This window comes from Malus sylvestris, chromosome 3, assembly GCF_916048215.2.
Source record: "Malus sylvestris chromosome 3, drMalSylv7.2, whole genome shotgun sequence".
In the NCBI taxonomy this organism is placed as follows: domain Eukaryota; kingdom Viridiplantae; phylum Streptophyta; class Magnoliopsida; order Rosales; family Rosaceae; genus Malus; species Malus sylvestris.
In genome coordinates, this window is record NC_062262.1 from 23,683,295 (window position 1) to 23,704,094 (window position 20,800).

At 38.4% G+C, this 20,800-nt stretch overlaps 2 protein-coding genes across 2 annotated transcripts; one reads left to right on the forward strand and one right to left on the reverse strand.

Moving 5' to 3' along the window:
* The first annotated feature begins 649 nt into the window (after nt 1–649).
* LOC126615100 (pentatricopeptide repeat-containing protein At2g22410, mitochondrial) lies at nt 650–3,004 on the forward strand. The gene has a single exon (XM_050282841.1). It carries the CDS (start codon nt 958–960, stop codon nt 2,965–2,967), a length of 2,010 nt encoding a protein of 669 aa, XP_050138798.1. The 5' UTR covers nt 650–957; the 3' UTR covers nt 2,968–3,004.
* A 693-nt stretch (nt 3,005–3,697) lies between these two features.
* Nucleotides 3,698–6,489, reverse strand: LOC126615102 (ADP,ATP carrier protein 1, mitochondrial-like). The gene is made up of 4 exons (XM_050282842.1): nt 6,371–6,489; nt 4,804–5,311; nt 4,345–4,716; nt 3,698–4,253 (listed from the first exon to the last, which is right to left on the reverse strand). Exons 2-4 carry the CDS (start codon nt 5,287–5,289, stop codon nt 3,957–3,959), a joined length of 1,155 nt encoding a protein of 384 aa, XP_050138799.1. The 5' UTR covers nt 5,290–5,311; nt 6,371–6,489; the 3' UTR covers nt 3,698–3,956.
* Nucleotides 6,490–20,800: the final 14,311 nt, after the last annotated feature.

The window sequence follows — 20,800 nt, forward strand, 5'->3', positions numbered from 1 at the left end:
GCTCAAAGCTCGTTTTGTTGTCGTAGCCTTTAGCCAACGAAGGTTCTTCGGGAAAGATTAGTCGAGCAAAATCCGTAGCATGAAACCTTAAACGAAGACAACACAATTCCGTCGCCCAAAACTAAGTTAACTTGACGAATGACCCAATGAAATCTTCTTGCCCGAGAAGGATATCTCGTTGACCAGCAAAGAATTAAATAATTTTGTGAACTTGATGACGAAAAAGTAGTCGGGCCAACTCTAAGATTTAAAAATAATATAAATTTTGAGCGACGAAATCATCAGTTTGGCTAACATTTTTTAATATAAAAAATATTTAAAAAAAAATATTTATAATAAATAATTTATTCATTCTATTTTTAAATTATAATAAATATTAAAAAAATGATATTTACATTCGAATTAAAATTGTTTGTACGATTACATGAAAAAAAAAATTAGATAAACGTAAACTATGGGTGCTGGGGTGGCTGGGGGAGTGGCTCCTGAAGGTTGGCCTGGGGCTAGGGAATCCTGATGCCAGAAGTTGACAAGGATTAGGATACTCGTTCATAGGCACACTCGGTTGATGCTAGGAGAGGTTGGTGACATATTCGTTCTTCTTCTGCATCATAAAAGCTTACCCAAAAAAAAAAAAAAACAACAACAAAAGAAATCAATTAAGATTATGGATCAGAATTTAAACCTTATTTATTGTAATGAAATTGACAATCAAAACACAAAAGGTAATACATACAAAAATGTCGTTGGCGATGTCGTTACCATAATGGGCATGCGTCTCCCGCCAAACCTCCAGGAAAGGCGAACCAGTAGAGCCCCCAATTTTATCACGACACCCACCACCCACCACCCACCACCCACCACCCACCACCCACCACAATTTCCAACCCTCAATTTCAGTTTTCTTTAATTTTTTTAGCTGTGAATAATTTATGCTTAGTTGGAGCTGAATTTGTAATGTTTAAGCTTGTTGGTAATTTTTGGTGTGAAGTTTCAACTTCAGTTCCAAATCCCCTACAGTGTCCTCTCTTCTCTCTCTTCCACACTCGCTCCCTCTCACCCCACAAAGGCAAACCCACCAGTTGGAACACAACCCACACTTCAGTTCGAACAAACCCACTACTCTCCCTGTTCGAGACATGCAAATCCATGTCCCAGCTGAAGCAAATCCAATCCCAGATGATCCTTACCGGCTTAATCTCCGATGGGTTCGCTTCGAGCCGCGTTATCGCCTTTTGCGCGCTTTCAGAGTCTCGAAATCTTGATTATTGTATCAGGGTTTTATGCAATGTGCATAACCCAAATGCGTTCTCTTGGAATGCGGCCATTAGAGGGTATTCTGAGAGCGAAAATCCGAGGGAAGCGATTGTGTTGTATAAGAAAATGTTGAGGAATGGTGGGTCGAGACCGGATAATTATACTTACCCGTTATTGATGAAAGTTTGTGCTAATTTATCGTTGAGTTTTGTGGGTGGTGAGGTTCTCGGGCATGTGATGCAATTGGGTTTGTATTTGGATATGTTTGTTCACAATGCTGTGATTCATATGCTTGTTTCGTGCAGGGAGTTGGAGGCTGCACATAAGGTGTTTGATGAAAGTTGTGTGAGAGATTTGGTTTCTTGGAATTCTTTGATTAATGGGTATGTCCGATGTGGGTTGGCGTGCGAGGCGTTGAGGATTTATCGGCAAATGGAGGTGGAAGGAGTGGTGCCGGATGAAGTTACAATGATTGGGGTGGTTTCTTCTTGTGCTCAACTTGAAGATTTGAGTCTCGGGAGACAACTTCATTGGTTGATTGAAGAAAATGGACTAAGTTTGACTATTCCTCTTACTAATGTGCTTATGGACATGTATGTGAAGTGTGGGAATCTTGAGGTTGCTCGAGCTTTATTTGACACTATGAAAAAGAAAACTATTGTCTCATGGACTACAATGATATTTGGATATGCCAAATACGGGTTTCTGGAAATTGCTTGCAGGCTTTTGTATGAGATTCCGGAGAAGAATGTCGTGCCATGGAATGCAATGATTAGCGGCTATGTCCAAGCCAAGCATGGAAAAGAAGCTCTGGCTCTGTTTCATGAAATGCAAGCGAGAAATATACTTCCTAATGAAATAACCATGGTTGGCTGCTTATCCGCATGCTCACAAATTGGAGCACTTGAGGTCGGAATATGGATTCACCATTATATTGAGAAACAGGGTCTTTCGTTAAATGTTGCATTGGGGACTGCCCTTGTTGACATGTATGCTAAATGTGGGAACATCACAGAGGCTCTCAAGGTTTTCCGGGACATGCCAGGAAGAAACTCTCTGACTTGGACAGCTATTATTTGTGGTCTTGCCCATAACGGACATGCACATGATGCCATAACTTACTTTGCAGAGATGATCAAAACGGGATTGGAGCCGGACGAGATCACCTTTCTTGGGGTGTTATCAGCTTGTTGTCATGGAGGTTTGGTTGAAGAAGGTCGTAAGTACATTTCGTTAATGAAATCGAAATTCAATCTTTGCCCCAAAGTTAAGCATTACTCTTGCATGGTGGACCTTCTAGGTAGGGCTGGACTTTTGCAAGAAGCAGAACAGCTTATCAATAGCATGCCAATGAAGGCGGATGCTGGGGTCTGGGGTGCATTGTTCTTTGCTTGTTATGTTCATAAAAACGTTTCGATGGGAGAAAGAGCAGCTACCAAGCTTCTTGAGTTGGACCCTGGTGATGGCGGAATTTATATTTTGCTTGGTAAAATATATAGGGAATCACATATGTGGGAAAAAGCAGAGAAGATACAGAATTTGATGAAGGAGCGAGGAGTAGAGAAGAGTCCTGGTTGTAGCTCAATAGAGGTGAATGGCATTGTTCATGAGTTTATAGTCAGAGATAAATCACACCCTCAGTCTAAACATATATATGATTGTTTGATTGAGTTAACAAGACAAATGGACCTTTATTTGCCAAACATTTAAATTAACATCACATCCAATATTATGCCCTTTTTGATCATTTTACTTGGTATCAAACACTATAACATTGCATTTTTTGGTACCCCTGTATGCAATCTCATTCTACAGGTAGTACATACATAGTTTCACTTTCACTTAACTACGCTTCTTAGTGTCACTTAGTATACTATTGTCTAGTGATATTCCTCTTCATTTGTAAGTGAGAGGTTTTAGGTTCAATTCTCGTCGAAGGAAAATTCGAACCAGTTTATTTTGACCGGCCCCACTTCCTTAGTGTAAATACATGGTTATGTTAAACCTTAGGGACTAAATTGAGGAGTTAAGCTAATCTCATATTCATGAACCATTTTGGTTAAAAGCCTTGAAAATAAAATAAATAAATAAATAACACTTCTTAGTACTTTGCCTTGACCACCATGGTAGAAAGCAAAGACGCTTCCTATGATTATATATGACCACCCTTGTCATATATAGTTCTAATTGCTCCCCCGTTACTAGTTACCACAGGGTTTAGATAGTGGGTTATAGGTAGTTAATTGTTAGGGGAGGGAATTGATATGGACCAAACTCGCGCACGAAGGTACATAGACATGATTGTTTTCCGTCACTGTAGAGGTCAAGAGAGTTCAGCATTTTTAATGTGTATGTTTAACGTGGACTGATGCCATCAAAATATGCAAGAAACAAAGAGCGAGAGAGAAGATTATGACAGCATATGGAACACAGCTTCAGATCGGTACCAACATTAATACGTATAATTAAGCTTAAATATTTAACAGTAGGAGCTTGCAACAGCTCCTATAGCCAGGATAATGCGAACAAAACTCCCAGAATATGGTGTTTAGGAGACGAAATCCTCTAAACTAGGTTATTCAGTGAGAATCCCATTAATTAATTCCAAAATTTTGAAATATAACTCAAGATATGAAATGATGTTTTCTTTCATCAATATCTGTAGCTATCTGGGGGTGCCGTTGTCCGTTCAGTTTTACTTAAGCTCCACCAGAACCATACTTCTTTCCGAACACTAGCACCTGAAGCTTGTCGTAACCTGCAAGCACACCCGCGCCAGCAACTGCACGAAGAATGTTAGCACCAGCACCCTTGAAGAGAGACCTCGCACCCTCATTCTTAAGGATTTGAGAGAAAGCGTCGAGCGAGCTCTTGTACTTGACGGCTTCACCAGATGTCATCATCATCCTTCTACGGACAGTGTCAATTGGGTAAGATGCAAGTCCAGCGCCGTTGGTGATAACCCAACCAAGGCCAAAGCTAGCAAAGAAACTATCCTGAAATTTCCAAAAAAATGTGAGATAATCCCCATTAGTTTGTGTATATGGACAGTGGAAATATGACTTAGTGCACAAGCAATCCACTTACCTGCAACTTTCCAGTGAGGATCACAGGCTTCAAAGAATCATACATTCCAAAGTAAAGACCACGGTAAACAATGATTCCGACACAAGAAATGTTGAAGCCGCGGTAGAGGCCAGCAATGCCATCTGATTTGAGAGTCTTTTTGTAGACATCAACCAGGCCATTGAATTGCCTCTCTCCTCCCTTCTTTGCAGCCTTGGAATCATTTGCAAGACGGGTACGAGCATAATCCAAAGAGTAGACAAAGAATAGAGAAGAGGCACCCGCAGCACCTCCAGATGCCAAGTTACCGGCAAACCATTTCCAATAGCCATCCTTGTCCTTTCTGAAATTGAACAGGCTCTTGAAGTAATCTTTAAACGCGAAGTTTAAGGCCTGAACAAAGGGAAAACAACGTAAGCACACTGCAGTAAGACTCACAGATACAAGAGATAGAGTGCGAGAAAAAGATGACATAGTTACCTGAGTTGGGAAGTAACGGATGACATTTGCCGTGTTTCCTCTCCACAATGCTACCATTCCCTCATCTTTCATTGTTCGGCTAAAACAATCTCCAATTCCCTTGTAGGGTTCAGAGAGCCTGCCAGCCTTGATCATCTCATCCTGATTTTGAATTAAGAGCTTTACGCGCTCAATTGGAGCAGCAGCAGTCTTGGATACAGCAGCAGAAACTCCACCCATTAGAAAATCAATTGCAAAGCCTGAAAATCCTTTCTCCTTCGGGGCTTCGACACAGACAGGCAAGGAACGTGAAGCCACCAACGGATCATTAGCTCGACATGCTTGGTTCATGGGATATTGCAATGCTGCATTTGAATAACTTCCATATGAAAAACGCCTTTGATTGATAGAAGGCCTCTGGATGACCCCATAGTGGCTGGAACTCAGATGTAGCTCATGACCAGAAAACTTTTCCGTGATAGTTGGGTGCTGGCGCCTATCAGCCATTACTTGGAAAAGAATCAAACACCTGTAAACTCATCCGATCTTGTAATCAGAAAGAAGGCCAAGGGAAAATATCCACTACGATTCCAACAGTTTGACAATATCATGCAAAATATAGAATTCGATGTTTCCAGACAGATCAAACAAATTATAACAGAGACTCCAACGGATTAACGGATCAGCAACAACAATGAACCCTAAGTTAATTTTTTTTGAAAATATATGACCGGAACAGTATTCAACTGTTGAACAATGTTAATCACGTAAGAATAAAAGGAACCCGCTGACAAATTGCTTCTCGATAACTCTAAAGGTATTCCATCTGTTGCATTCAAAAGTTATAAAAACAACGTAAACTCAACATTTCCAGCTTGAAGTTAGCAAGATCATATGGGAACTCGTTGCTTAAAGTTTTAATACAGTTCCCTAATAGACCATTTAAACTCCAAAATAAATAAATAAATGAATGAATGAACAAAGATATTGGTTGAAATGATCATTTTACAAATCTCAATTGTTGTAATGACTATTGTTCAATCGATATGTCATCAGTATTTAATTTTGATCATATCAGCAATCGGAATAACCAAGCAACTGGGATTTGTATGATCACTTCAGCCAATTTCCCAAAAAATAAAAATAAAAACAATTAATAACACTGAGTCACTGACTGAATATGGATTTCTAAACATGATGAAAAGCTTAATTATATGGTAAAAGGAAGGAGTAGAAAGCGAGTGAAGGGAAAACTATATCGTTAAGAAAAAAGGAAAAAAATAAACAAATCCACGCTTCACATAAAATGATAGGAGTAAGCAAAAAAAGGTTCAAAACCAATGAAAGCAATCGACAAAGCATATATCAAACGTGGATCACAAAGGGTGCCAAATATTTACACTACTATTTTGATAGATTGGCACTTCTGAGTCCTGATCCAACTTATTTTTGTGCTTGGTAATTGAGTTAACAAAATGAGAATGCATTAGACCACCGAACAAGCACGAAGAGTCGACAAAATGGAGTGCAAAAATGGCTACCCTAACCCTAAACAAGAACCGAAGGTACATTCAACAAATAGATATACCGTTTACACCAGTTGATGTATGCGATGCAGAGAGAGAAAGGGGAAGAGTGGTAGATTTATGCGACCCAAAAGAAAAAACAGAGATTTGAAAAAACCCTTTTGATGATGGTTTATAACAAAAATGAAAATACAACAAAATATTTGAACTCCGAAAGTTAAGCAACGTACGAGGTCAATAACATAAACACCACATAAAAAATATTAGGTCAGAGAGAGAGAGAGAGAGAGAGGTTACCCTTTGAGCTTGGGAAGCGGAAAGTGAAAGGAGGAGAGATTAAGGAGGAGATATGATGGGGAGGCCAATGACACTGGCAAGGGTTTGAAACCGAAATGAACACTCCCTCTTATACTTATAGCCTCTGAATATTTTTTATTTAAATTTTTTGCCAATAGAAGAATGATTTTTTATTTTTGGTTCTTTTAAGCAAACAGTTTTACAATATTTCCCTAGTGGCCCGGTGATTTGGAAGGTAATCTACAGCTGTTGATATGGTAAAATTTAAATGTTTGTTTGGGAGATGAGTGAGTGGACTTGGTGGGTATTGGATGCACCACTTTTTTAGGAAAGTTCTGCATTTGGCATGAAATTATTTTTTCCTTACAAATTGGTATGTGATTAAAGTGATTCTTCGAATTTAGTTTGGTTGGTTCTTGGTTTGATTCAACAATTAGGTTGTTCTTAGAAAATATCTTAGTAGCATTTTCATGCTTTGAAATCACCGTTTTACATTTTTTTTGTTGACCGGAAAGTTCTTCACTAGGCAAGTTTTAAGGGAATGTAAAATGCAAATACAAATTTTTCCTCAAATTTACATCTTTAGGAGATGAATCTTGTCAATCAAGAAAAGAAAAATAAATGAGATTGTAAATTTACATCGTTCTCACTGGCGTAGATTCACATCTACATTTCCTGAAAATATGATTTTTACATTTCAATTTGAAGATGATGCTCTTGACAATTTGAAAAGCCCATTGAGTTCACGAATTAGAGATTCAAGAATGAGTATGAAATTTCCTTCTTGTTTGGCAAGTACAATTATGAGAATGCCAATTGTGTTGCATGGGTTTCAAACTCCCAGAATTCGAAAGCTTCATGGGTGGTATTGGGATATGATTTATTGCATATGTCCACGATATTTCACATTAATGCTTCGTGATAGTAAGATGTTTTGCTAATCAGGCCGCATGTCTAATAGAAGGACGCAGTTATAGTTTATGATATTCACGTCTGGGTATAAATATTTCATGTTATTCTATTTACATTATCTTGTACAGTAGTACCGCCGTCAGTCATAATACTTCCATTTAAATTTCACCATCCTTATTTTAAATCCGAAATGAACTTGAACACCTCCAAGAACTTTCCCGCCCCCACACCTTAAACCTTAAACCTTAAACCATAAACATTCCCCACACAAAGGAAAGCATGTTGAGAAAGAATATGACTCGACATACTTCACATTCAAAATTGTAATATTTCAAATTTCAAAATATGAACCATAAGAAGAAAAATCATAAAACATAAGAAAATCTTCAACCTAACCAGATTAATATATTTAATTGAACAACTTATTCTGCACAATGTCACGTAGTCATCCATACGTACTACATAATTCTCTCTTCACTCTTATTGTTCAAGCAAATATTTGTAGAGAATGACTCTGTCACTTCTATACCCATTCTCTAAGCCCTCTGCGGGTCTTGAATGACATCATATTTCAACATACACAAGACTACGGATATTCAAAATATAGATAAATGCCCCAAACACGCACCCTTGACAGAATCACCCTTACAAGTTGTGGAGCAAAAAATAATCGAGAAAAATATGGAAGCGACAAGTGGATTCTAGGGTTAAAAAGGCAAAATTACCCTCGAGGCACACAGAAGCTTCTATGTGCGAGTAGCGGACAATCATCACTCAATCGAGGTCAAAAGTGATCAAAATAGGTATTTATTCAAAACCTATATTTCATCCATCCTCATCAAATCCTCCCCACAAGATAACTCTCAAATTATTTCTTTCAAATTATATTAATTAGCTAATTAATTAATTTATTACTCAATTAATTTATTAATTAGCTAATTGATTGTAATTAACAACAAAAAATACCACATATTGCCGGTCCCCATTCTCCTAATAAGGCCGGCCATACCCCTATAAATACCACTTCATTTTCTCAAAAAACCTAAGTTGAATCCTCTTGCAAAATTCTCAAAACACTTTTCCCTCAAAGTTCTAACTTTGGCATCAGAGGTTCTTTGGCCAAAGCCCCCCCACCCCCAATTCATCGTGGGCGCGTGAGGCTTTTTGCAGGTGCATTTTCGTCCAAGAACAAGAAGGAAGAAATTTGCATCTACAAATTGGTGCTTTCATTGAGGGTTGAACTCAAGCGCTTGTAGAAGACTCTCACATTCAAGGTTTTTCATTTTCTTGTTCATTTGTAGATTTTTCGTACGTTCTTATTCTTGGAATTTTTATTTTTAAAAAATTCTTCAATAAAACATAAAAGAAAAGTACAATGGCAAGAGATTTAGAATGAATAGAAATTCCAACGTTCAAGGATTAGGACCACGACGATCTACAAGGCTCAACACAATGATGAGTGGAGCGGCACCACCCCCACGGGGCACCACCGTGGCCACCCTCAGCAAAACCCATGACGCCAAGGTCACGACCCAAGCCGTGCCACTTTAACCTTTAAGGGCCTAAGTCCTAGCCAAGCCGCCCAAACCCTAAGCGAGCTCAACGCGTTGCCAAGCTGAGCCCTAGCCTCGTACCCACGTGCGCCACACGCCGAGCAGCCTACTCCCATGGCCCAGCCTACTCCCGTGGCTTTCCAAGTAGCCCAAATCGATTCAAGATTAGTTTAACCGTCTCGACTTTAAATTTTTGGGACTACGATTGAACTAAGGGCAGTTTCACCACACTTCTTCGCGGATTTGACATTCCCTAATTCGAATCTCGCGCTCGAAGTCTACTATACTTCCACTGCTCAAGGAGATGCATTTCTTCCAAGCATTTCCAATCCGAATGACGAACAAAACTTGTCTCGACAAGTCATAGAGTTGACAAGCGCCCTCGCACAACAGACGACCTTGGTGAATCAGCTCTTGCGGCGCACTGAGATGCAACGTGCCCCGACGAGGTGTCCCGAAATAGGACAAGGGCTCAGACGAAGAACCTCTCCAGTAAAGTCCCAGTAAACAGTCACTCAACCAGCCATGAATCGAGCATTCAGACAGAGTACACTCCCGATTGAGGCCCCGAGATAACATATACTTTCGTCTTAGCATGCAGAAGAGCGTGCACTCTCGACTAAGCCCACAGAGGAGCATAAACTTATGGTTGGGGCCATACTCCGATATTCAACGTGAGCAGCCTTCCAAGCGAAGCGTTCATTCGCGGTTAGGCCTACAATGAACATTATCCACATCACATCAGGGTAGGCATCACGTCAGACAGAGAGAAGCAGTCACTCAATCTAGCTCAAGTTCAATTGGCAGCCTATGAAGAATTCCCTCACCTGCTAGGAACAAACCACATGCACCGTCGTTGCGGCATAAATGAGCCGAGCACGTAGAAAAGCACTAGACCAGTAGGTCAAGACTAAGGGCAGTTGAGAGCTCCGCTACCCCAACAAAGGCATATTCAGAAAGAGGTAGAGAGGCTCTTAAACGACCGATTACATGATTTCCAATGTAACAAAGTTACCGATGAAGCACTACGACGGACATCACCAACATGAGCATGTCACCCTTCACGGATGAGATCGAGCAGGCAAAGTCTCCACGTTAGTTTAGCATGCTACATTTCACATCTTTTAAAGGAGATGGAGATACAGAGAGGCACTTGAAGCACTACCAAAGCATGATGGTTCGTTATCTGAACAACACTGCCCTTATGTGCAAGATATTCACCACCACTTTACAAGGCGAGGCACAAGATTGGTTTCACACCCTGCCATCACGATCCATCTGAAGTTTTGATGATATTTCCTTGGTTTTCACCAAAGAATACTCATCCTACCGCTCGATCATGAAAAAGTCTGACCACTTGTTCAACATGAAGAAGAACCCAAAAGAGTTACTCTGCGACTAGGTGAAAAGGTTCAAAGCAGAGAAGGCGAAGATAGTCGGATGCGACGACTTGATAACAAATGCAACCTTCCAAAAAGGACTCATAGCAGACCACCCACTGTTCAGAGAGTTGATCATGAAAGAAGATCTAACTCTGGCAGACTCTTTCGCTTTGGCAAAGAATCATGTACTTTGGGAATAGGCTCGATGAGCAGACAAGGCACCCGAGCAGCCTCGAAAAGATTTGGCAGTGGCTTAAAAATGAGGATGGGAAGCAGTCCAATAAAAGTATGTTGGAGGCCAAACGTAGGGACCGACCCACGACCAAGGAAGGCTTAACAACCAGGAACTACTCTAAGTTCTCAATCTCGATCCATTAAATCTTTCGCAACATCAAGAACGAGCCATGGTTCAACCTCAAATGTTAGTTTTGTTTAAATTGGGACTCTTCTTTGGAGACGTGATCTCAGTAGACAATATTCTTTTCTTTTTCCCAAAAGGTTGTAGCGGAAGAAAGTTGGAATTCTCACAAAGTGTTATGAAATTCAAGATATCTTTGGTCTTGTCAATTTTATCGACAGTTTGTTAGCGATTTCTCAGCTATAGAGTTTTTCCTCACTTGTCGATTGAGGAAAGTTAGTCTAGTCTGTGATGTTGATTATGAATAAAGTTTCTGACAACCAAACAGTTCTCTCACCTCACATTTGTTTTGCACTTTTCGATGACATTGATCATTTCAAAATCCACGATGACGTTTTCTATGGATGTCTTGGTTGTGTAGATGTAGCATGACAGAGTATCTGTTATATTTCCCAACGGTTGGAACCATACGAAATGAACCATCTTACTCATGACTTAGAGTCAACAGTTACAATCTTTATTTGAAAATTGAATGACACCTCTCTGTGGAGAATGTGTCCAAAATCTTTACCAAACATATACTTCTCAAATACATCTACACTTGAAATAAGCTAAATTTCTAACAACGATGATGGAAAAACCAAATCAACGTCTACGATTACATTATTATGTATTACCCTGGTTATGCAATAGTTATTATTTGCCACATCAAAAGACATATCTACCCTTGAACACCTTCAGTCTGTCATACCTCATTTCAATTGGAAATTCATGAGTATTGATATGACGTTACCTACAAATCATCAAGAAATCGTTCGAGTGGTTATAATCACTTTCTGTATCTAAATGGAAATTGGGAAATATCACCATAAGGTTTCCGATATGAGGTATCTTATGTGTATGGAGATTATGATGATGTTTCGGTGATTATCGACCGATTTAACAAGTTAACTCGTTTTTCGTTGGTCTAGAAGGACTACATTTTAGACCACTTGGTGAAAGTTCTTATTTTTGAATTTATCAGATTTTCTAGCATTTCGATCGACATCTACTTTAACCGTGATTTCATAGTCACCTCCTTGTGCCTGAAGGCATTCTAGTTAACCTTGAGTACGCGTCTACCATACTGCATTTCATATTATCATTAAAGCAGACATACCATCAAGAAGAATCGCTCAAACATTGAAGTTTTAGTTTTGACCATTAATTCCTCAATCACCCCACAAATACTCTGCTAAACGAATCCTTATCGTTTGTGATTGAATTTCTTGGAAACTACCGTTGTAGTGAGATGTCATGCATTAATTCCAGTTACCTTGTATTCTAGATTTGATGGACTTGTTTTGACCCTCAAATTCTTGATTGTTCTTTTAGCCTTCTTGACATGGTTTTTAGCTAAATTCGAGAGAAATTCACTATGAATATGCTCGCTAAGGGGTTATGAACTACATTGTTTGGCTACATGGTGTGCATGTCACTATTGTATTTTATCATGATGTGCGGTGGTTTACTTTCAAGTCTTTGGAAGCCTACTTGAAGGTTATGAGTACTAAGTTTTGTCTAGTACCACATTTTACCCACAGACTAATGGTCTGTCTGAATGAACTATCTAGACCTTAGTGGACATGTTGCGTTTATCTGTTCTACAGTTTTAGTATGATTATAACAGACGCTTATGATGTGAAATATATAAGCACACAAATTAAACCCTCTTTTTATCAAATGTAGTAAAGTATGTAAGTAGGGATCGTTCTAGGCCGGGGATTAGGAGGGATTGCTAAACACTTGAAAACTGACTTAAAAACATAAAAACAAAATTTAAAACACTAAACTAGACTCAAAGAATGCAAAACTATACTTTAAAATACTTAAACAAACATAAAACTCAAAACAGCAACCTAATGACTCAAAACTGCCTAAAAACCACTTTCTGGGCAGTTTTGAGAACCTAACAAGAACTTGGACGAAGTTGGATGAAAACTTGAATCAAAACACTTAGAAACACAAATCAAAACACTTTCTAACTAATCTAAGACTTCAAAATAAAGGGGGATTTGTTTGGGACGAAAATTGAAAACAAAACAGAAACTTTAAAACAAAACAGATTGTAAAACGTTTTTGGATGAAAAGGATGGATAAAAGGCTAGTTAGGAGGTTCTTCTCCACACATGACACACTTGCAAACAAAATGATTTTCAGTTGTTCTTTCAATAAATTATGAAACTCAACACCCCAAGTTAATTAGATACGCTTAAATTAACCTTCAAGTTCTCCTTAAGTTAATGAATTGGATGGAAAAGCGCATACAACAATTCAAAGCATTCCTCAAAGGTTCCTTACGTGATGAGCACAATAAAGATACAATCAAGAATCATGAAGCACAATGAGAACTATAAGTGTTGACGAGGCATTCGTTACTATGATGAGCATGAAACTAGTGCCAAGAATTCATTCAACGCGATCGTTTTCAAGCGACCTTCACTACTTGTGATTATAAGATTGTAACTATTAGGTGAAACTCCCTCATAATCTAGCATCATATTCATGCATGAAAACTAAGCGTGCACTCTCAATCAACATACACAAATAAGTTATCAATCAAGTAGATGAACGAATTGAATCCGCAACTTATGAAATAACAACTTAATGTAATCAAATCATATTGCAAGCATGTACATGGTTTCGAATCACCCCCCAACTAAGGGGGTTTAGTTCCTCATTCTTGCAATACAAAGATACATAAAATTAGACATTAAAATCAAAGGAAAGAAAACACCTAAAATGCTCCAACTTGGAAAGCAAGTGCATCAATGGATCTCCCTTCCTCTTTGTTGCGGCATGAAGCTTGTGGACAGATTTTTGGGTGGATTTATGGTGTAGAATGGATGGGGAATGATATGGAGGGGTTTAGGGTGAGTGTGGAAGAGTGTTTGATGGTTGGAAGGTGGTGGAGAACTAGGCAAAGAGGGTGGAAGAAGGTGGAGTGGCTGTTATGTTTTCTAGGCACTAGAATGGTGTTTTTGGGGTGTTTTGCTTCCTAGGGTGTGTATGGACGAATTTCTGTGATAAAATGATGAATATGGGGGATTGTTCTTTTGCCAAGGGGTGTAAACATGTATTTATAGGCCCCAAAAACCTTAGAAAATCAGGTTAGGTTAAGGATGAAATGCATGGCAATTTGTGTGTGTGGTGTGCAATGGTCCAAGGGTGAAAATGAAGTGATGATGCAAAGTGTGAAGGGTAAAATGGAGTGGTCTTGAAGCTAGGGAGCATGAATGATTGTGTACATTGCATAGAGATGGAAAGGGAGGTGAAAATGTGTCAATAAATGGGTCAAAGGTGCAGCAACATGTGGTACACAAGGCATGGGATTCCAAATGTGAATGATGGAGCATCAATTGGTGCATGCAATGGATGTAAATGTTGTCTAAAATCTAATGAGTGAAGGGAACAAGAGGTATCAAGCAATTGAGTGTAATAATTAAATGAATTGAAGCATGAAATTAGAAATTATGTAGGAGACAAGAGTGATCAAGCATGGCATGGAATCCAAAGGGAATTCTATGTGGTTTGCATGGCAAGGAATGCAAGTTGGGGTGACAGATTTTTGGGCTGTTTTCTTCATCTTTTGGACCATAATTCTTCATATTCTTGGCCTCTTTAGTTCTCAAATTCGTCCATCCACTTGGCCCATGCATTTTCTATCCATTCCAAGCCCCGAAACATGCTCCAAAGGCCTCCAAAATGCATCTTCTTGCATACTTTGTCCATAAAATCTGAAAACAAACGAAAATGACTTTAAACATTAAAATAACTAAGGAAACACGACATAAATGCACAAGAACAAGCCAACTAAGTCGCATAAATGTGCTCCTATCAGCTTATCCCTTTTAAAGTTGTTTGTAACTACAGGTACTATTTTGATTTTTGGTATAGCACCATTTAAGACGTATAATACACGATTGGCATAACAGTATTGAGAATGGGTATTCGAACGATTGAGTTTACGGTATAGGAAATTGCGTACTTTTGACAATGTCACCCGAGAGGGTAGTACGTAAGCATGATCAAGGCGTTATTCGGTTGATTTATGCATATTTCCCAATGGGGGTAAGATGGTAATATTGCACCCTCAGGAATTATTCACTTGCTTATCGTGACGACAGTCAGTTGTCGGTATTGCAAGTTGCAGACTGTAATATCGATAACTTATTCGTTGGATTCGTTAAGCAAGTGGATAAGTAGGCCCGCCTACGTTAGTATTTTTTATTCATTTATTTATTGATTTATTGTTTGGGCTTGACCCAAAGATACTATATAGTATCTTCAGAGTACGTGAAGCTACGAATGTGTAGGTGAAAAACTTTCTATTTTCAGTTTTAATTTCAGTACAATTATTTTAATTTTATATTTTTATATATTATTACGTTATGTTATTATATATCTATTTTTTATTTTATGTTTTTATAAAGGTTTTATATTATAGTTTTGTACTAAAGGAGAAGGAAAGTATGAGTTTGGAGGCATGAAAGAGGAATCATTGCATTTTGATCGCGATGGAATGACATTTTCTTTTATGCAACCGCTCTAACTTGATGCCTTTTTTACATATATTTTTCTTCCATCTCTTCACTATTTTATGTACAACAACTTATTTCAAATTTTGAGGACGAAATTTTTTTAAGGTGGGTAGATTGTAACAACTCGTCCTTAATTTTACAACTTTATAAATTTTAAAAGTGTGAATTGACGAAAATGCCCTTAGAGACAAGGATCTTGACTTTCATTTACCATCATTTAGAAGGATGTATGACCCATTATTTTAGCTTACCCTTATAGCACTCAACGTTATGAATGCGTAGGCACAAGCGAAATTGAATTTGGAGTTACGACGAAGATTTTACAGATTTACGAATCCGAAAGATTAATTTTTCGAAATTACTGTTTTAATTATTTTATATTATTTTTATTACTATTTAAATATTTTCTGATTAGATATTTTTAATATTTTATTAATTTTTCTTAAATGTGAGGCCCACACCCATACTAAACTCTCCATTCTTTCCATGCACATGTTTTATTTTCCCCCACACTTTGGGGGACACTCTCTTCCGTCTTCCCTCAGACTCTCTCTCGTCCCTCTCATCCTTTCTGGCCTTTTCTCTCTCTAACTTCCCTCTCCGTGAGACTTGCCTGACAACCACACCCATCATCATCTCCTACGAGTATCATTGCCACGAACCAGAAGCCCACTTCGTCTCTTGGCCGTGAAACCGAATACCTAAGCCTTGAGCTGCAAACACAAACCCAGACTGTCAACACCATGTTTTTAGACGAGAAATTTGAGAATTTCAATGTGGGTAATTTCGAAAACCACTCTAGATCTTCATGGATCATATTTAGGAGTACAATCAGAATGTTTTTGAGACTTTTTGGTGGCTTTTGGTGCAGAGACAAGATGGGGAAAATCGTCCCCAGTTTTTGGGTGAGAACCGACAACTTTCGAGCTGTTTTCTAGCTAACTTTGGTCACGATCGAGGAACCCAATGGTATATTTCGTGTGAAATCCCAATCCTGGATTTCACTATTGTAATTTACATAATTTGTATTCGCGAGATTTTATAGTATTTTTACGAATTTAAATTAATTTTAGATTTTAATTACTTAATTACAAACTTTGAATTTTTAAAAATAATTATTTAAAATCCGTAGACCTTCAAGGGTCGCTATTAATGTTTTCGAATTGAGCTCGTCCCCACGAGCGCATAGGCGAATGCCATTCGTGAATAGGGACGAGGAAGAAAAAGTTACAGAAGATAGAAGTTTCTTAAATAAAATAGAGATTTAATATTTTTACGAGTTCCCATCACTTTGGGAAGGAAAGACCCAGCAAACCTAGACCCCTCTTCGACCCACTGACCCAACTCGACCTTATCTCCCTATTCCGACCACCGCTGACGATGTGACCAGTGCCATATTGATCCTTACTTCGAACCCAATCGATCTCTCTTCCATATTTAACCAAGCTTGACAAGGATTGGCACCTTTTTCGTGAAGAATAGAGTTAGTGGCGCAGAGGGGTGCACGATGGCGATCCGCCATTTCTAAAATCAACACCATCAATCACCACTACCAATAGACTCCCCTCAACCACAGGAGCAAGGCCCAAGCATTGGATGAGGCGTCGGAGTTCGTTTTGGCAACGAATCAAGAACACCCATTTTTTGGGTTTCCGGGGGATCAAGGCGTTTTCAGGCCACTTCCCGGTCGAATTGGACTTCATATGAGGTATGAAAATTATTCCCCTTTACTTGCTCTACATTTATGTGAAAATTGGTAATTTTTGGAGTTCGTCAGAAAAATGGGTTTCTGTTTGCTGGAAACTACCACTTGCGGCGGTGAGTGGCCTGTGGGCCGACTTTGTCTTCTAATTCCATATTTGACATCTGATTGATAAAATCCCATTGTTTAAACATATTTTTGTTAGAGGCCGCCACTTGATCATTATAACAATCGACAATTTGACCGTTCGATCGTTAACAAACTTTAATATGTTATTATACGTAATCTTTGAGGATGTTAGGAACTTACGGATTGGAAATCCGGTGGGCGGATCTTTCTGATTGATCTACTATGGTTGATTTTGATCAAAATGTTCTTAATCATTCTTGAATACTAAAATTTGTATTACTATAGACTACGTAGGGCTTAGTGAACCTATATCGGTTAGTGAGCTATCTCAGGTAATACATACCTCAGTTTACAATATGGGACGCTTTATTGTGATATAGATGTGTATTTATCTTCTTGATAATACAAATGACATGTATGGTAACTATTATGATAATGTGAGACTAGAATCCTATTAGAATTATCCTGTGGAACTTGTATGCTTGCGTGACATGTTGGTCAGTAGTCACGAGAAATTGATAGTGCAAGTGATTACGTTGTAAATCATAGGAGAGATAAGGGTAAGTAGGTTGTGTGTTGATCTAACTGCACCATGTAGCAGTGGTACATGGATGGTCCTGCTTTGTATATCTGCAATAGCGGACCATACGTATTTCAGGGGTGATCATGCTTGGTATATCCACGATGGGTGATCACCGCCTGCACGATTAGACTATGCTTATGGTTCTGCTTGGTTTATCCGTAATAGGGAACCATACTTATTCTAGGAGTGATCATGCTTGGTATATCAGCGATAAGTGATCATTACCTGGAGTTAGGATATGGTCCTGCTTGGTATATCCGCGATAGAGGACCATACGTATTTCAGGGGTGATCATGCTTGGTATATCCGCAATAGGTGATCATTACCTGGACGATTAGATTATGCCTATGGTCCTGCTTGGTATATCCGCAATGGGGAACCATACGCATTCTAGAGGTGATTAGGATTAGTTGTACTTGGTACATTTCGATAGGTGACCATATTTTAGTTAGATTCTGTTGAGTGGTTTAGAATCCCTATTCTTGCTCATTTCCATAAGGTTAGTCCAGCCCTAGATTCGAGTGAATATGAATTGCTCACAGACAGTCAAGGTTCTAAAAGATGCTAGGTGCTAGTCGAGCAGCAAGCTGGGGCCTAGCTCCTAGGCGGACTAGGATGATTTAAGTAAATATATTATATTTTATGTAAATAAGTGTCTATTTATACTTAAAATATATATAATTTCATTATAAACTACAAAATAGAATGACATATATATTAGGAAGTATTTCAACATAATGAAAACATGTATATAATGTATATTCATTTAAGTATTCAACAAGTCTCTTACAATTTATTGAAAAAAAAAATATGCAAAATGAAAATTATCTATTTTCTAAGTGAGTCGCAACTTCAGCGAGTGCCTGGGCGTGTCTCGGCGGGTGCCTAGGCAGTCTCGACGGGCGCCTCAGCAGGTTTAGACACCATTTTTTAATTTTCAAATGCCTAGGCATTAATCAGGACGGTGGCCAACCGCCTAGCACTTAGGCGAGGCTTAGGCAACGCTAGGCGGGGATTTCTAGAATAGTGCTCACAGTAGATGTTGTGTTTCTAAATTAGATTTGTCATATTATTGCTTGGAATCCAAGTAGGGAATTATGTAGAATTCCTTTATTAAATTTCATGAATTGATATGTGATCTTATTGATTGATTAACGTAATTAAATGTTAATATTGTGCATCTTTGATTCTTGGGATTGATTAATTGGAGTGATTGTGGAATGATGTTGGATATGATTGTTTTTACTATGATCATATTTGTTCACCAATGTGGCTAGAGAATAATATTATGCTTCGTTGGTTTTTTTTCCTTTTTTGAGATGCTGCATGCTATAAATTGTGGTATTATGTTGAAACATAGTGATTTATATGATGGATGAAGTGGAATTCTTGATCGTCATGTGGGTTTGCTATGTAGCCCTGAGCCTAGTAATTTCATCATTGTCAAGTTCTAATAATTCATTGAGGAATGCTATGCTTTTCTACTTGAACGTACTGTGATAAACGTTGAAGTGTAGTAAAAGGTGAACTATGAATGGCTTGATCCCTTCTTAGGGTACGCAGGCAATCTAACACAAGGTTAGATGCAGCCATGAAATAAAGAAAATGACTACGTGGTTAAATCGTTGATTGTGTTTTGGTCTTGTCTTGGAGGCGAGACATGATAGACAAACAAGAATTTGGCAACATCACATGTCGATCTTGGTCATATGTCAGGATCGGGGCGTGACATTTCGATTCTTTGTTTCATAGGCTTCAATTTGATATATCAGGTTGCTACTTTTAGTTGAGATTTGAAGCTAAACGGAGCCGGGGAAGTTTCCCGACCAAATTTCCCAATGTTCAGCCTTCTTCTTTGTTGGGTCCGGTCGACTTGCAAGCCCAAACGGGTCAACCTAATCCGAGAGAAAAAAAGGGCCCAACCGGATCCATGGGCCCATAACTTGATCCGGCCCATTTCTAAAATGGACCTAGAATATTCCTAGAATATTCTCTAGAATTTTCCTTGCTTTGACTTTTTCAAAATTTTCTCGAAAACCCTCCAAAGCTAAATTTGAAGTCCCGAGTCCATTTTTGGCATCCATTTAGTGAAATTTTGAAGTTTTAACGCTTCTCCGTTAACTTTTTAAGGTTGATTGTTGACTTTTTATAAAATTTGTCGGGACCCTTCTTAGTGTATTTCAACGCGCTGATTCTGAATCCGTTGTTCGTTTCTCCAAATTCAAACGTTTTAATTGAGTTTTACTAATGGGTCTCGATTATGCTTAGGTGCGATTACTATCAGAGACCCCAACTTTGCTCGTTTGAACAGTTACGACTTTGCAAGTATCTGTGAATGGGTCTTTTCTTTTATATAGTACATATATGTATATATACTTGTTTAGTTTTCATATATACATCTAATAACGAAGTTCCTACGTGATTTCCATAATTAAAATAACGTTTATAAGAAATGTCGTATCGTTGGGGAATTATGAAATAATCATACGGGATGCACATGTAAGATTACTATAAGGGGATGCCTTAATTAGATTTATGATTATGAATAGCTTTATGTTGACTAGAACTATCAAATAGCTATGGCATGACTATATTTATGTTATCTGCACATCATGTGCAACACTGGTGTTTGTACTTGCTTGGGCTAGGGCCAGTCTTTCAAGTGTATGTTCACATCGCATCGTACACTCACTTTTGATCCATTATAGGTGCCAGTCCTATCCTAGATTGCTATAGGTAGTTAGGAATCATATGTGATGCACATAGCACCAGCCTTCACGTGATTGTAGTACTAGAGCATAAATCATGATTACACCCGATCCTCTTCATATCAGAATATCTTTGCATGAACTCGTGTGTCAACATATGTCAATGAGCACTTAATATGATATATTTGTTATGTGAGATTATGTGATTATCGAACATTAGGTGTTTATTTATGAAATATTATGGTGTATATTAATTCTGGAAATATTGATGGCTATGGTAAGTAATTT

Coding starts and splice junctions, on each gene's coding strand:
- LOC126615100 (XM_050282841.1), top strand. CDS start 958: ATGTTTAAGCTTGTTGGTAATTTTTGGTGTGAAGTTTCAACTTCAGTT.
- LOC126615102 (XM_050282842.1), bottom strand. CDS start 5,289: ATGGCTGATAGGCGCCAGCACCCAACTATCACGGAAAAGTTTTCTGGT. Junction 4,717..4,803: donor TCCGTTACTTCCCAACTCAG/GTAACTATGTCA, acceptor CCCTTTGTTCAG/GCCTTAAACTTCGCGTTTAA. Junction 4,254..4,344: donor TCCTCACTGGAAAGTTGCAG/GTAAGTGGATTG, acceptor TGGAAATTTCAG/GATAGTTTCTTTGCTAGCTT.